Source organism: Pelmatolapia mariae, linkage group LG16_19, assembly GCF_036321145.2.
Source record: "Pelmatolapia mariae isolate MD_Pm_ZW linkage group LG16_19, Pm_UMD_F_2, whole genome shotgun sequence".
NCBI classification, from domain to species: domain Eukaryota; kingdom Metazoa; phylum Chordata; class Actinopteri; order Cichliformes; family Cichlidae; genus Pelmatolapia; species Pelmatolapia mariae.
The window spans coordinates 28544491-28560023 of record NC_086241.1 but is presented as its reverse complement, the minus strand read 5'-3'; the positions used below and the strand labels follow the sequence as shown (position 1 = coordinate 28560023).

General features: G+C 39.8%; 2 protein-coding genes across 2 annotated transcripts; both read right to left on the bottom strand.

The window, feature by feature from the left end:
• Positions 1-3785: 3785 nt before the first annotated feature.
• Positions 3786-4733, bottom strand: LOC134644513 (olfactory receptor-like protein OLF4). The gene has a single exon (XM_063497600.1). The coding sequence runs from the start codon at positions 4731-4733 to the stop codon at positions 3786-3788; it is 948 nt and encodes a 315-aa protein (XP_063353670.1).
• A 5495-nt stretch (positions 4734-10228) lies between these two features.
• LOC134644512 (olfactory receptor 4B13-like) lies at positions 10229-11155 on the bottom strand. Its single transcript, XM_063497599.1, has one exon. The coding sequence runs from the start codon at positions 11153-11155 to the stop codon at positions 10229-10231; it is 927 nt and encodes a 308-aa protein (XP_063353669.1).
• Positions 11156-15533: the final 4378 nt, after the last annotated feature.

Sequence of the window (15533 nt, the reverse complement as noted above, 5' to 3'; positions counted from 1 at the left end):
TGTATCGTTGCACCCCTAGTATATATGTATCAATCTATCAATCGTTTGTTGTAAGACTCAGATAATTATTTTTTAAAAGCTAGACATTTTAAATGAGAATAAGAAAGAAAAGTATTTCTTTGTGCCCCCCTCTCCCTGTTAATGCCCTACCTGGCCCCCTGGCAACACTTTGCTAGACCCGCCCCTGCACAGTTACCAGCCGTCAGCTACACAGAAAAGGATCCTGGTGTTATTTGTCTCTCAGAAACAGTTCATAACTTCCCTTCAACTCATTCATGTCACCTAAAAGGTAAACCTGTTTCTCCATCACCTGTTCAGCTGTGATGATTCAGTAAGGACATCTCCTGGTTTCATCTGCATGTTTCCCTCTCACCAGATATCCAAACCGATATCATGACCAGCAGCTTTTACAGCTGTGGCTCAAGCAAACATCAGCTGATACTAGAAAAATAATATTAAATAAATTCTAACAACAGCTGATCAAGCTTAAACGTGCTGCTGTTGTTTAGCGCGACTTCCTCTTTCTGGCGCAAAGTGGGTGATAAACAAGAGAGAAAAGCCATTCAGCTGATCACTGATCAGTTTTATGATTGAAGTAGCAACAGGAGAGGGAGGGGGAGAGAATGAGAGGAGAAGAGGCAGCTGTGCAGCAAAGACACAGAATAACTCCAGCTTTGTGTCTTTTTCATTGTAGCTGAAGTACGGGACAAATCGCGTTCCTGTTCACCTCAGTACGAAACGCGTAATATTTTCTCTGAATGCGAGACGATTCCGTTTTTTAGGGGACGGTTGGCAACTCTAATAATTAACTAGGGAATCGATTCGTTTCCGATTCACAAGGTCCCGAATCGATTCGATCCACGATTCGATTCAATTCGACTCGATTCGATTCAATTAAATTCGATTTGATTCTGGGAAATTTTGACAGTCAGAAATTCAGATCAGTACATTTACATATTTACATATTTTTGTATCTATAAAAAGGAAGCTGACACACGCAAGACTTTATCAAAGGTGTAAGCGTCACAGCAGATGCCTTCCTGTCAAAGTAGCTGAAGATAAAACACAGAAAAACATGAAGGTGGTTTTCCTGGCCTGGGATTTTATAAAAATATTCTGCAGTACATCAAAAACGAAAGAAAACCATTAATCAACATATGAACGTTACCTCTGACGTTACAGCGGTTTTATTAGAGACACGGCTAAGCGTTTTGCATTTTGCATAATTTTAAAAAGTTTAAATTTGTTCAGTATTGAACGGCAGAAATTAGGTTTTCTTTTCGGAAGTATGTAAAACGAAAAAAAAAAAAACAGCGGCCGACAGCGCTGTAAACAACGGTAGACTTGTGCGTAACAAGCAAGCGAATAATGCAGAAAACAGATTTTTAAACGGGAAACTGTTCTTGAAGTACAGAGAGAGAGAGAGAGAGAGCTGTGCATGAAGTGTGATTTTATCGTGGTGGAAGCAAAACAGTAAAAGTCAGAGTGATTTCATGACAATGTTTATGTGAAGTGTAGTTTGGATCTTCTTTTGTTGCTGGTTCGGTCAATATTGTTTGGAGAGAGATAAAACTAACAGCTTTAGAATCAGCGCAAAAAGGGCGTGAACACAAAGCGCGGGTCCGCGCTTTGTGTTCACGCCCGACAGCTCATCAGAATCAGCGAGCTGTCGGCTTTCAGCCCCGACTGTGTCCGTGCAGTTGTTGTGCCAAAAAGTGATTGTCTGCCAGAAAGTGATTGCCGTCCGCGGGAGCGCGCGCAGCCGCTTAAAGCTGCAAATAAGTAGCTGCAAACTACAAATAATTATTTGCAGCTAGCAGGTTGTTCATGCTCTCCATCAAGTTTACCAGTCTGCAGTCTAGGTAGCTATAACAACTAAAACAAGGTAACTATAGTAGGCTAACTTTAGTTTTTAAAAATGAGCTTACTTCCTGATATTTATTTAGGTTGGAGGTGGAGTCTTTTGATGCTGAGAGCAGCTTGGTTGCTGGCAAACAGAGTTTGTGTTAAACAATCAGATTTCGCCCATCCCTTTCTTCTTTAAATATCAAGAGGTGTCTGAATTTCTAAGCAAGAAACGAATTCCTGCCCGTGCACTGCTGGCTCTGTTATGTTGGCTATGGGTCCATCGTGTAACTGACGCCATGAACATTAACAGTACACTTACATCTACACCAGAGACTGCACCCCCTGACATCCCTGCAACATCACCATCAAATTTGCAGATGATACCACTCTGATGGGGCTCATCACCAACGATGACGACACCGCCTACAGAGATGAGGTCCACTGTCTGAAAGAATGGTGTAACTACAATACCCTTACCCTAAACACCAAGAAAACCAAGGAAGTGGTCATGGACTTCCACAAGACAAGAACTGATCCCCCTCCTCTCTCTATAAAAATGTGGATAGAGTGCCCTCCTTTAAGTTCCTCAGTACCCATATATCTGAGGACCTATTTTGGTCCACAAAAACATCAGTCCGAGTGAAGAAAGCCCAGCAGTGCCTCCATTTCCTGAGGGTTCTGAGATGGAACAAGATGCAGACTGACATACTAATGTCCTTCTGTCGAGCCACAATTGAGAGTGTGTGGTGCACGCCAACCCTTATTTATTTATTATAATATATAACTGGCCTTGTATATGGCTCAACGATGTTTCTGTTTCAGTGTTTCTACACATACACAATTTATATAGTTTACACACACACACACACACAGATAATATATAAATATATACATACATACATATATTGCTTTTTTCTTTTCTACTTTTGCACCTCTGTGGTCCCTCTGCCCAATCTCACTGTGCAAGAAACTACACAGTGACAATGAAAAGTTCTAAGTTCATTAGAGCCTCTTATTTTGTCTTTTGTTTCGGTTTCCAGGAATGCGTGGAATTACCAAAATTGGAGAGGGGATAGCCTAAAATGTGAAGCAGGAAAAGACTGCCATGTAATCCATTTATTTCAACAAAGTAACTGTCTCCTAATTATCACCTATTTAAATGGTAACTTTAACGGAATACAGTTACTCATATTTTGTATTTTCAATATGTAACGCCGGTACGCGTATTCTGTTACTCCCCAACACTGTTTATGTTTATGTCATTTTTCATGTTGGCAACAGGTTTATTGTAAATTCAACATCACTGAACTGCTGTTGATATTAGCACATAAAACAACACAGAGCCTGTATCTGCTTACACCAAATGCATATTGGTTTTTCCATTGTTTTAGAAATAGTAATTCACCGATTCAACAATTATTCATGTGTGATGATTTCAATAGCAGCTAATATGAAACATAAATGTACTTCTGAAGGGCACCTACTCATCTGAGCTACCTTGGATCTGACTGAAGACTGGCACATACACAGTTTCCATGTTAAATATCCAGTGATTTGTTCAGTTATAAAATTTGCTTCCAAAGTAAAGTATTATTTATTAGTCCTAAATATACTAATGAAAAACCTCATAAATAATTAGAATAAATAGTTTTGGTGTGTATGTTAAGAATTTTTCGATTAATTCAGTCGACTCTAACAATAAAAATACAAGATGCTATCAACACATATCACTATTAATATTAATATCCGGAAACTAAATAAATAAATGCCAGTGCCATCTCTTCAAAAACACAACAGTGATATGTTTTAAACTTTACATTTTCTTGCATTTCTTGTTCATACATAAAATATATAAACATGATAGTTTGGATGATTTCATGTTTTCATATGAAATGTGTTTTAAGTAACTGCAGCCAAAAAATGACAGCAATGTTGTACTAGGCATTTACTTTTAATACAAGGATTGATTGTGGCCTGAGAAAGCACCTTTTCAGGTGTTTTGAAATTTTTTTCATTTTGAGTCCATAGATGAATGGATTAAAAATAGGATGATACAGAACTACTTGTAATGTCATTACTATGCGTACAGTTTTTGGAAAATTTGTTTCCACCCGAGCTATGCTTACATCATACACAAAAAACACAGAGGCACTGATTAAAACTAAAAGATGGGGTAAACAAGTCTCTGCAGCTTTCTTCTGAATTTCTTTACAACTTTGATAAGAGACTATAAATATTTTTGTGTATGTGAAAACGATGAAGAGCATAGGAAGTACTGCAAGATCTAGTAAAGCAACCACACCAAAAATGGTAATTAATCTTGATCTTTCACACAGAAGAGTGTAAACTGCATTGTTACAAAATATTCCTTTTATATTAAAGTCACACAGTTTAATGTTAGCACTCCCTATTGCTTGGACAGCAATATGACAAGCAGGTACAAGCCAAGCTATGATCAGGAAAATACTCACAGTGCTTTTTCTCATGATAATATGATATTGTAGAGGTTTACATATGGCCACATATCTGTCATAGGCCATGGCAGCCAGGACAAAGAACTCTGAACCACCTAGAGTGTAAAACATAAAAAACTGAAAGAGACAGGCTGAATATGTTGTGACTTGTTTTTCAGATAAAAAGTCAATCAGGAGTTTTGGGTAAATAGTTGTGCTGTAAAGAACAGAGTTAAGTAGCAAAGCAGCAATGAAAATGTACATAGGCTCATGAAGGTTTTTATGAATCCAGATTATGTACACAATAGTAGAATTGGCACAGATTATTAGAGTATATAATGCAAACATAATAAAAAAGTAAACATATCTGTACTTGTTAATGTCCACATACCAATCCAGAGTTACATATGTAAAATTTAACTCTTGATCCATTATTGTCTTCAAAGACTATTTAATAAAAAAATAAACTGAATAACCAGACTACATTAAAAAAACAAAAAAAACAAACAAACCAAACTAAACAAAATTACAGTAACTTAAACCCTGTGTTGTGTGTCCTGTTCATAAAGATATCTGAACTTGAATTATATCTTTATCATTCACGAACCACATATACATAATGAATTATATGAGTCTTGAGAAGGTTTTTATCAGGTTGATTCATTCTCTAGAGAGGAGGAGGTCTAAAATGGCATTGCTCAGCCTCTTCTGGTTGACTGTACAAGGTGTGTACAATTGATGTGTCCAGCCAATGAGTTCACTGTGGGCATTTATGATGATCTGCTATACCTTGTGTTTTATTTCAGTGCTGTACTGACCACACATACCTTGGAAATGCATCAGCTACTTTTATGTTTTTTGTCACAGTGAAGAGTTCCATACTCAGCACTTTTGCTTGTACTGGCTGCATCTGACTCTGGTCCACAAATGTCCAGTGTGTGTTGCTTTTACACAGGTAAACCCATATTTTGTCAAGTTAATGGTCATTCAGTCTACAAAGAGATGTTCAATAAAATAATGATTGTGCAAGTACATTGTCCACATAAACAGCATGACGTTCCAGTTCACTAACTACAATCTCCAAAATCTTTTACAAAGTTTCGAATTCACCGTGGAGGACTATTCTCATGCCTGCCTAAGGTACTGATCAATGCAATTAGTCCACTATTAGTCTTGTACATTCCAGTATCCAGTATGTTTGGGAAATTGAGCCATAGGCTTTCTTGTAGTCTGTCTCTGCTTTTCTGGAGTTTCTCTTCACCCTAGCAGAACGAGCTGTGAACCATTATTTGGTGGTTTCAAGAGCCTCAGTTATGAACATCTTGTCGTACCTCTTTTTGATCCCGGACCTGTCTCTCATGACCTGCTTTCTGCACCTGAGTTAACTGGTGTACATTCATCTAGGATTCCCTGATTTTAGCTTACAGCCTTCTTCTCCATGGGGGGCTTACTCTACTCGCATGCTTGACCCAAGTGCTTCTAGGATGACTGTGGAAGTGACGAATATTAGCTCATTGGTTTCAGTGACGCTGGCAGTAGAGATGATACATAGGGCACTGTTCACATCTGCAAATGTGGGAAAATAGCATCTTGGTTGATCACTATCTTGAGTCCAGGCACAGTCTTCATCCTCAGCTCAGAAAGTGCATTTGCTATTGCAGGTCACTAGGCGTAATCTAGTTCAGTTTCACTGCTCTTTTCTGCCAGGGTTGGTTCATTGTTTCAAATGCTGCTTACTACTGTTCCCATTGTACTCTAGCCTGTGGAGCTCCAGCTTTTATAATAGCTGCCTTCACTCTCCCTATCTTTTCCAGCTCTGCCTTTGGTATTTCTCAAGCTTTAGTCTTCCTTTTTCCTGATGTTGCTATCACTTGATATAGCTACATCTGTCACTACAGGCTTTTTACTTTGCCTTTCCACCCGCCGGTCATGTTCACCTCCTGCCCCTTACTTTAGTGTTCCCGGTCAAAATTCACTGGTCTGTTTTAACTGCTCTTTAAATTAACACAAAAAACATTTTTAACCACCAAATTCAGTTCAGTGGGTCGTTCAGTGGGTTGTTCAATGGGTAATTCATTTGGTTGTTCAGTGGGTCACTCAGTGGGTCGTTCAGTCAGTGAGTGAGTGAGTGAATGCGTACATTCCCATTCATATTCTATGGCCATCACTTTTGACTGGGAACACCACAGGTGTAACAAGGTTGATTAAAACACTCAAAATTCAATGAAAGAGGTAATCATCACTTTTATATGTTCAAGTGCATAGTGTGGAGGATATCATAAGGCTTTGAGACAATAAGGCCTTGAGACAATATTTATGAGTGTATTAAGTCTTAAATCGGTCAGATTTGACCCGAACACGACGAGAAGATTACTATGTCTGTTGGTTAACAGCCAATAGTTTGTTTGTTTCTATTTGCAATTCCTTCAGGATCTTAGCTTGGACATTCTCAATAAGCTCTGGCGATGTACAACGCCAATTCCAATGAAGTTGGGATGTTGTGTATAACTTAAATAAAAACAGAATATAATGATTTGCAAATCCTTTTCAACCTCGAGTATATTCAGCTGAATACACTACAAAGACTAGTTATCTGATGTTCAACCTGATAAACTTTATTGTTGTTTGCAAATCTTCACTCATTTTGAATTTGATGCCTTCAACACATTCCAAAAAAGCTGGGACAGGGGCATGTTTACCACTGTGTTATGTCACCTTTTCTTTTAACAACACCAATAAGTGTTTGGGAACAGAGGACACTAATTGTTGAAGCTGAACAGGTGGAATTTTTTCCCATTCTTGCTTGATGTACAATTTCAGTTGCTCAACAGTCCTGGGTCTCAGTTGTCGTATTGTAACCTTCTGAAGTAAGCAGGGATGTCCCTGAAATAGACCTTGCTTGGATGGGAGCATATGTTGCTCCAAAAGCATTATTGGTACCTTCACAAATGTGCAAGTTACCTATGCCATGGGCAAAAACACACCCCATACCATCACAGATGCTGGCTTTTGAACTTTGTGCCGATAACAATCCGGATGGTTATTTTCCTCTTTGCCCCGGAGGACACAACATCCACGATTTCCAAAAACAATTTGAAATGTGAACTCGTCAGACCACAGCACGCTTTTCCACTTTTTGTCAGTCCATCTCAGATGAGCTCAGGCCCAGAGAAGCCGACGACATTTCTGGGTGTTGTTTGTATGGTAGAGGTGTAACTTGCACCTGTTAGACAAACTGTGTTAACTAACAATGGTTTTCTGAAACTATTCCTGAGCCCACGTGGTAATATCCTTTAAAGAATGATGTCGGTTTTTAATGCAGTGCTACCTTAGAGATCGAAGGTCATTTTATACCCAGTCATGACAAACACCCGTTTCCAATTGACCTGTTCACCTGTGGAATGTTCAAAACAGGTGTTTCTTGAACATTCCTCAACTTTCCCAGTCTAATGTTGCCCCTGTCCCAGCTTTTTGGGAACGTGTTGCTGGCATCAAATTCGAAATGAGTGATGATGTCACGATCCTGGGTCATTTGACTCAGTGCTCAGAGTTTGGATATTTTTGATGGTTTATGTTTAAGTTCAGCTCATTCCATTTTCACTAGGTTGCTGTTTTAGTTCTGCTTCTTATATCCCTTTGTGTCATCACCCCCTGTGTTTTAGTCTTCCTTGTCATGTTAAGTCTGATTGTCTTAATCTGTCATTGCAGTGATGCGTGGTCGGCGGTGCCGTGCGGATGCACGTGCACGGCATCCATCATCACGCCGGCCATGTTAATACATGGGGAATCAGGGGTTGGGGAGAGTGGCAACCAGTTGTGTATTGTGGTGTGATGTATGTGCGGACGCCAGCCGAGAGCTGCAGCCGCAGAATGAATAAAGATGGCTCTGAATAACAACCTCTGGACCTGCCATGTCTCAATCACACCACAGTGGTGCCAAAATCCCAGGACGCAGCACGATGGGGCACAAGCCAGAGCCAGGAAAGGGGGGAGCTGGCCCAGATGGTGGCCGAAATGGCAGCCATCCAGCAGGAAAAGGCGGCGGGGGCACGCCGCCAGCAGCAATATTTGCGGGACCTGGCTGAGCGCCATTTGGGGCAAATCGCGGAGCTGCGATTCTGCTCCAGGCGTAGTCGACACCGCTGCCGCTAACCCCACCGGTGGAACCTGGTTGTGGGGAAGCGGTGGAGGAGCCGTGTGGGGCACCTCGGCAGCCAGAGGTGGTGGACGAGGCGTACGGGGGTCCGCGCTGGCCGGAAGAGGGGGAACAGCTGGGTGAAGGGCTACTTCTGTCGGGAGCGGTGGAGTGGTGGAAGGGCAGCTCCAGCCAGAAGTGGATGAGGGGCGAGAGGGCCCGTGCCTGCTGGAGGGGGATGAGCCGCCGTATGAAAGGCTGCTCCAGCCGGGAGCGGTGGAGGAACCGTGTGGGGAGACGGAGGTCCATGTGCTGCTCCAGAGCGATGGATGACGACCCAGCTGGCCATGAGCAGGGTTGTGCCGGCTTTATTGTGAAGACTCTGGTGTTTCCATGTGCATTGTGTTTAGTTTCACATCCCCTGTGGTGTTATTATGTTCATTCGTATCAGCTGTTTCCCACGTGTTTCCACTTCCCCTGATCTCCTCCTATGTGTATTTTGTCTGTGCGTTTTGATTCATTCCTTATCTGTTTGTCTGCTTTGTATCCATGTCTTGCCATATTTCCAGGTTTATAAATTCATGGCAGGTTTTCATGTTTCAAGTCTCTCATGTCAGGTTTCTATGTTCACGTTCACATTGCAGGTTTTTTTTTTTTTATGTTTAGACTTAGCTCTCCCAGTTTAGGTTATGGTTTAGTTTGGTATTTGCCTTTTTAAAACTGTTTTATCAGCCTAGAATAATGTTTACTCTTTCTGTGTCAGCACTTGTGTCCTCCTTCTCACTTCTACACAGTCAGCTTCTCCGCTAACTGTGAAAGAAGATTTGAAAAACTACAATGAAGTTTATCAGTTTTAACATACACATAGATATCATGTCTTTGTAGTGTATTCAATCAAATCAGTGCACCTTAGTATTCGGTATTGAAATCATTTTGGCCTCACTACTGGAGGCCTTGGCCTTACTAAGGGAGATTACTCTTTCCTTTCTGCATTCCCCTTATTCTACTAGTGTACTTGTAGTGCATTGTTAACACTGTCAAAGCATCAAGATTTTGGTTTCAAACCTACATGAGGCCTGTGTGGCCTGTAAGTCCAAAATACAGTACAAGTTAGGCTAAGTTAAAGGTTAATTCTTAATTGGCTGAAGATGAAGAGGTGGGAATGAAATGTCAAACTTAGTTTGGCTTATTCACATGGATCTCTATGGCTAATGCTCTTAACTCTTAAGGAATCTTAAATCCAAATAAACCTGCAGCAAACTGTTTGTGCTCTACAGATGCTGAAAGTATTGATTGCTAAATAGCATGTAAAAACACTGAAAATACCATGAAGAAATAACTTTTGTTATTTGTAAATTGTGTCATCAAACATAAAACAGTTCTTATTTAGTGGTAGTATATTTTCTACACAAAAACATCTTGAAACGCCACACAATGCTTATTTAGTTTGAGTTACAGTAAGAATATTGCTGTATACAGTTAACTGATAAAGAAAATTCTCTTGGAGATTTAACATAATACCTGTCAGTTTAATTTATACTACTGGAATTAGTAGATTTTTCACTCTTGAGTTCTTGTAATTCAAAATATAAAGCATAACATATTTATGTTACAATAAACATGTACCAGAGAAATCGTGATCAAAAAACAGGTAAAAACAGGTTTAAATTCTGCAGATTAAATTTATAACAATGATGCAAAAAACAGAGAACAAATCAAGTTCAGGACTTTAATATTGAATAAAACTATTTTTAAAACAGCTTAAGAATCTTAACAATTCAGAATTAATGCATCAAATTTTGGGGGGTGGAGAAAACAACCTTTTCAGGTGTTTAGAAATTTCCTTCATTTTAAGCCCATATACAAATGGATTAAACAAAGGATGATACAAAGCTAGTTGTAATGTCATTATTAAGCGTGCAGTTTTTGGAAAATCTGATTCCACTCGGGCTATAACTACATCATAGCAACCTAAACAGGAAAAGCTAATTAAAACTGTAAGGTGGGGTAAACAGGTCTCTGCAGCTTTCTTCCTAATTTCTTTACAACTTCGATAAGACATTAAGAATATTTTTGTGTATGTGTAAAGTATGAATAACAGAGGGAGTATTCCAAGATTTACCATACAAACCAAACCAAAGACAGCAATAAATTCTGATCTTACACACTGAAGAGTATAAATTCTATTGTTACAAAATGTTTCATTTAAATAAAAGGAACACAATTTAGCTTTAGCACTCCCTATTGCTTGGATTGTAATATGAAAAGCAGGCACAAGCCAAGCTATGAACAGGAAAATACTCACAGTCTTTTTTCTCATGATGGTTGGATATTGAAGAGGTTTGCATATAGCCACATATCTGTCATAGGCCATGGCTACCAAGAGGAAAAACTCTGAGCAAGCTAGACTGTAAAACAGAAAATACTGAAAAAGACATGCCGAATAGGATATGACCTGTTTTTCAGATAAAAAGTCAATGAGATATTTAGGGTAAACAGCTGTAGAGTAAAGAGCACAATTAAACAGCAAAGCTACAATGAAAATGTACATAGGCTCATGGAGATTTTGATGAATACAAATGAGATACAAAATCGTAGAATTACAGCAGATTATTAGAATATATACTATGAACATAATGTAAAAATAAACATATCTATACTTGTCAATTTCTACAAAACCATCAAGAGTTATATAGGTAACATTTATTTTTTCATCCATTAATTATTTAAAAACTGTGTTTTATCATATAAAGAGGGAAACATGACCAGTATAGGTGGAAAAAAGACGACTCAAAACTGCACCACCAAGCACCCTGGGTTGTGTCATTTTAATTTAAAGACATCGTCATCATCATCATCAGACTTACACAGTGAGCAGTCAGAGTGTGTCGAAGGTTTTTATCAGGTGGCTTAAGCCTCCTCTGAAAGTTCGTCACACCTTTTTTCACACCCTCTTAATTGAATAAAGTTTTTGTTACGCAATCTTTCCAACTTACACTATCAGTTGTAGCATTTTCTAACATTACAATCTCTGGAAAAACAGGCCTAAATTCTATCAGTTTATGGCTTTCCCCATCAGGGGAAATAAAACATTGGACCACTGCTACAGCAACATCAGAAATCCCTTTTCAGCTGAACCAAAATCCCACTTTGGAAAGTCTGATCACCTAGCAATCCGGCTCAAATCAGTTTACAACAAAAGGCTAAAGACAAAGCCCTACCTGAACTGAAAGTGCGAAAGCACTGGAGCAGTTTCAAAGAGGCCCCACAGGCAAAAACTATGAATACAAAGAGACTGTGAGTGACTACATTAGCTGGTGCATACCCATAGATGCCCATTCCAGGACTAGGGATGGGTATCGAAACCCGGCTCTTGTTGTTCCCACTGTTTCAATTCCTTGGAATTGTTTGCCATTTTTGCAAACGATTCCCTTATCGATTCCAGTCGCCCCGAATAACATCACCACGTTGCGAAGCGTCATTTACCTGGCAGGAAACATGGCGCCTAAGCGGCTCAAACGCTCAAAAGTTTGGTTATACTTTACGAGAACGGATGACAACAGGGCAACTTGTAATACTTGCAAAGTAGATATTTCATTTAAGGGAGGAAACACTACGAATATGCAAAAGCATTTGCTCACAAAACACACGATGACCTTAAATGAATGTCGTGTTTTTAATTCCGCTCCGGACTCATGAATCTCAACCCAGCAGCAGCAGTAACATTTGCACGTCCTCTCCCGTTAATGCGGCAGGTAAATAATCAACTAACAGTGCATATTATGTTAGCGCGATCTCCCTTATTACAAAACCTGCCATTACTGTGCGCTGCATTTAGGTGACCATAATGAGAGAGACAGACAGAGTCTGGCTGGCTCAGATGCTGGCAGTTCTCGCTGCAGTCTACCGGTAGCGTCTCCTTTCAGGCCAGGACAGACAAATGTCACCGAGCAGTGACTAAGTTTGTGGTAAAAGGCTTGCACCCATTTGCCACAGCAGATGCCCCCGATTTTCGGTAAGTGAATGTGTTTAATTGTAGGCAGGGACATTACTGGATATTCTTGTGTAATTGCTACAGAATAATTTATGTTATACTTTGTTATTGCTACAGAAGAATATTTATTTTATTATTTTACATTTACAATTTTTTTTCCTGGGGACCCTGTGACACCTCATCGAAGAGCCGTAGGCTGTGGATCTCTTAAGATCTCACTGTTGGGTTTGTAAGGCCATGTTACTCTTAAATTTCTATCTTGTTCAAAGAGAAGATATAAAACAAAGTTCTAAGCTAATCGACCTTAGTGTTCTCCTTTTATAAAAATAAGAATCGATAAGAGAATCGATAAGAGAATCGATAAGAGAATCGATAAGAGAATCGATAAAGAATCGAATCTTTAAACAGAATCGAAAATGGAGTTGGAATCGTGAAAATCTTATCAATACCCATCCCTACCCAGGACAGTGCATATGTTCCGCAACCAAAAACCCAGGTTTAATTGTGACATAAAACAGAAAAATCAGGAAGAGAAAAGTGAGGATGAAACCCCAACTTTGAGGCAGCAAGCCAACTGGAAACAAGGATACCCACCCTCTTCAGGGGATTGGTTCCACAGCACAAGCCATGCATTGAGGTGACCCATACTACATCTAGCTAGTACCTCTCAAACTCGTGCACTAAGTCAGGTTCTTTTCCCATCAGAGAGGAACAGTCCATTTCCCAATTTCTAGTCTAGGTAGCCGGGAATTGGAGCGTCTACTGCTCCTGGCTGCTCCTGGACGCCCTAGCGTCCAGTGGGGTGGGGGGGTGTCTGTATGTATGGGGTGTCTGGCCCATTGCTATGGGCCATTCAGTCCATTAAACAACCGTTGCAAGAGCTTGGGCCGCATAGCCGGCAATAAGTCGGACTCGAAAAAATAAAATAAAAAAATAAAAAAATAAAAAATAAGTCGGACTCGATCCTGGTGGGTGATGGGCTCCGCCAGGGCTGCCCTTTGTCACCGATTCTGTTCCAAGTTCCTGCCCCAAGTGGAGGAGTTTAAGTATCCCGGGGTCTTGTTCACGAGTAACAGGAGAAGCAGGGGCCGCAGCGATGCGGCCACTGTGGTGAAGCGAGAGCTAAGTGTAAAAGCAAAGCTCTCAATTTACAAGTCGATCTATGTCCCTACCCTCACCTACGGTCACGAGCTGTGGGTAGTGACCGAAAGAATGAGATCGCGGAAAGCAGCGGAAACGGGCTTTCTCCAAAGGGTGGCTGGCTTCTCCCTTAGAGATCGGGTGAAAGGTTCGGCCATTCAGGAAGGGCTCAGAGTAGAGCCGGTGCTTCTCCACATCGAAAGGGGCCAGTTGAGGTGGTTCAGGCATCTGACAATGCCTCCTGGGTGAGGTTTTCCGGGCATCTTACCGGGAGGAGGCTGCGGGGCAGACCCAGGACACACTGGAGAGATTATATCTCTCGGCTGGCGTGGGAACGCCTTGGCGTTCCCCAGGACAAGCTGGAGGAGGTGGCTGGGGAGAAGGAGGTCTGGGCTTCTCTGCTTGGGCTGCTATTTAGTCTTCATCACCTCTCGTACACATATTCGAGAAAAAAGAGAAATATTTTTATGAAATGCAATCAAGTCGCCCTCTTCTTTTTACACTCCCCTGCATTACTAGTGTACTACTGGTGTAATGTTATCACTGTCACAGCATCAAGGTTCTAGTTTCAAACAGGCCTCAGGCAGGTTTGTTTGATTTGTTTGATTTCTTCACAAAGCTATGTATGTTTAACAATAAAACGGTTTATTTTGTTATTTGTAAATTGTGTCATAACCCACACGACATTTGTCCATACTCAATATGCAATTTCTTAAAAGAAAAGCTCAGAGAGGAAAGATTTAATTTTGTTTTCACAAAAGTACAGCTGGAAACGTTATACATTTCGCGAATTTATTTTGAAAGAAAAGTAAGAATTAACAATGTATAAAATTAACGGATGAAGAAAACTCTCTTGGAGACTGAACATAGTATATGTCAGCATTAGTTTAATTCATGTTGAATTAGTAAAAAAAAATTATCAATTCCAGTAGTAAATTTTTTACTCTTGAGTTCTTGTGCTGTGCAGCAGTCTAAAAAACAGTATTTTAACTGTAACTATAACATTTAAACTATAACATTTATGTTACAATAATCCTACAATATTTATGTTACAATAGACATAGGGCTGTTCGATATAACGATATATATCAGATGACGATATAAAAACGTCTATCGTTTCATTTTACGCTATCGTTTGTTTCGTGGTGTCGCAAAATAAACTGTTTATTTTATTTATTTATTTTTTCATCGTTTTGACGGTCACTGTAGTGGCTATATGAATTTCTTAAAGTTCTCTCTTTCTCTTATATTTTATATAACCACACTACGGACAGACAAGCGCCTGTTTTTATGCGTTGTGGTTAGCAACAATGACGGTAACAGCATCGCGTGTCCGCTTGTTTATGTTCCACATAAACCTTTCACAATAAAACTCAAGATCCTGTTGAGACTTTTCAAAATAAACTGAATCACGTGAAAGAGCAGATTATTTACGGATGAGAAGTAAAAAAGAGCCGCCAGGTGTTAAAAAATAAACCTTAGACTAAAACGTTAGAACAGGCTTTTCCCCGCAGCACGCCGTGTAATAAATACTCACAAAGAAAACGGCGGCCGTTACAACTTATGTCTAAAAATGTATAGTTTCATGCATCGGTTAAAACACTCGACTCCAGCTACGTGACGCGCAGGTGGAAACACTTCCCGCAAGACGAGCTGCCCGAGATTCACAGAATTTACAGAAAATGCTACATTTTTGTGATTTGTATCGTTATCGGGATGATAGAATTCTTATATCGGGATATGAGATTTTGGTCATATCGCACAGCCCTAATAGACATGCACCCTAAGCAATCATAAACAGTAAAAACATTTTAAATTCACTGATTACTTTATTCAAAAAAATTTGTAAATTATGTGGACCAAATCAATTTCATGAGTTTATAATATTTAATAAAGATATTTTCTGAAATTAGCAATTTATTGATGCATCAAATAATTTTTGTTGGACAAAACAAGCTTTTTA

Coding starts and splice junctions, on each gene's coding strand:
- LOC134644513 (XM_063497600.1), bottom strand. CDS start 4,733: ATGGATCAAGAGTTAAATTTTACATATGTAACTCTGGATTGGTATGTG.
- LOC134644512 (XM_063497599.1), bottom strand. CDS start 11,155: ATGGATGAAAAAATAAATGTTACCTATATAACTCTTGATGGTTTTGTA.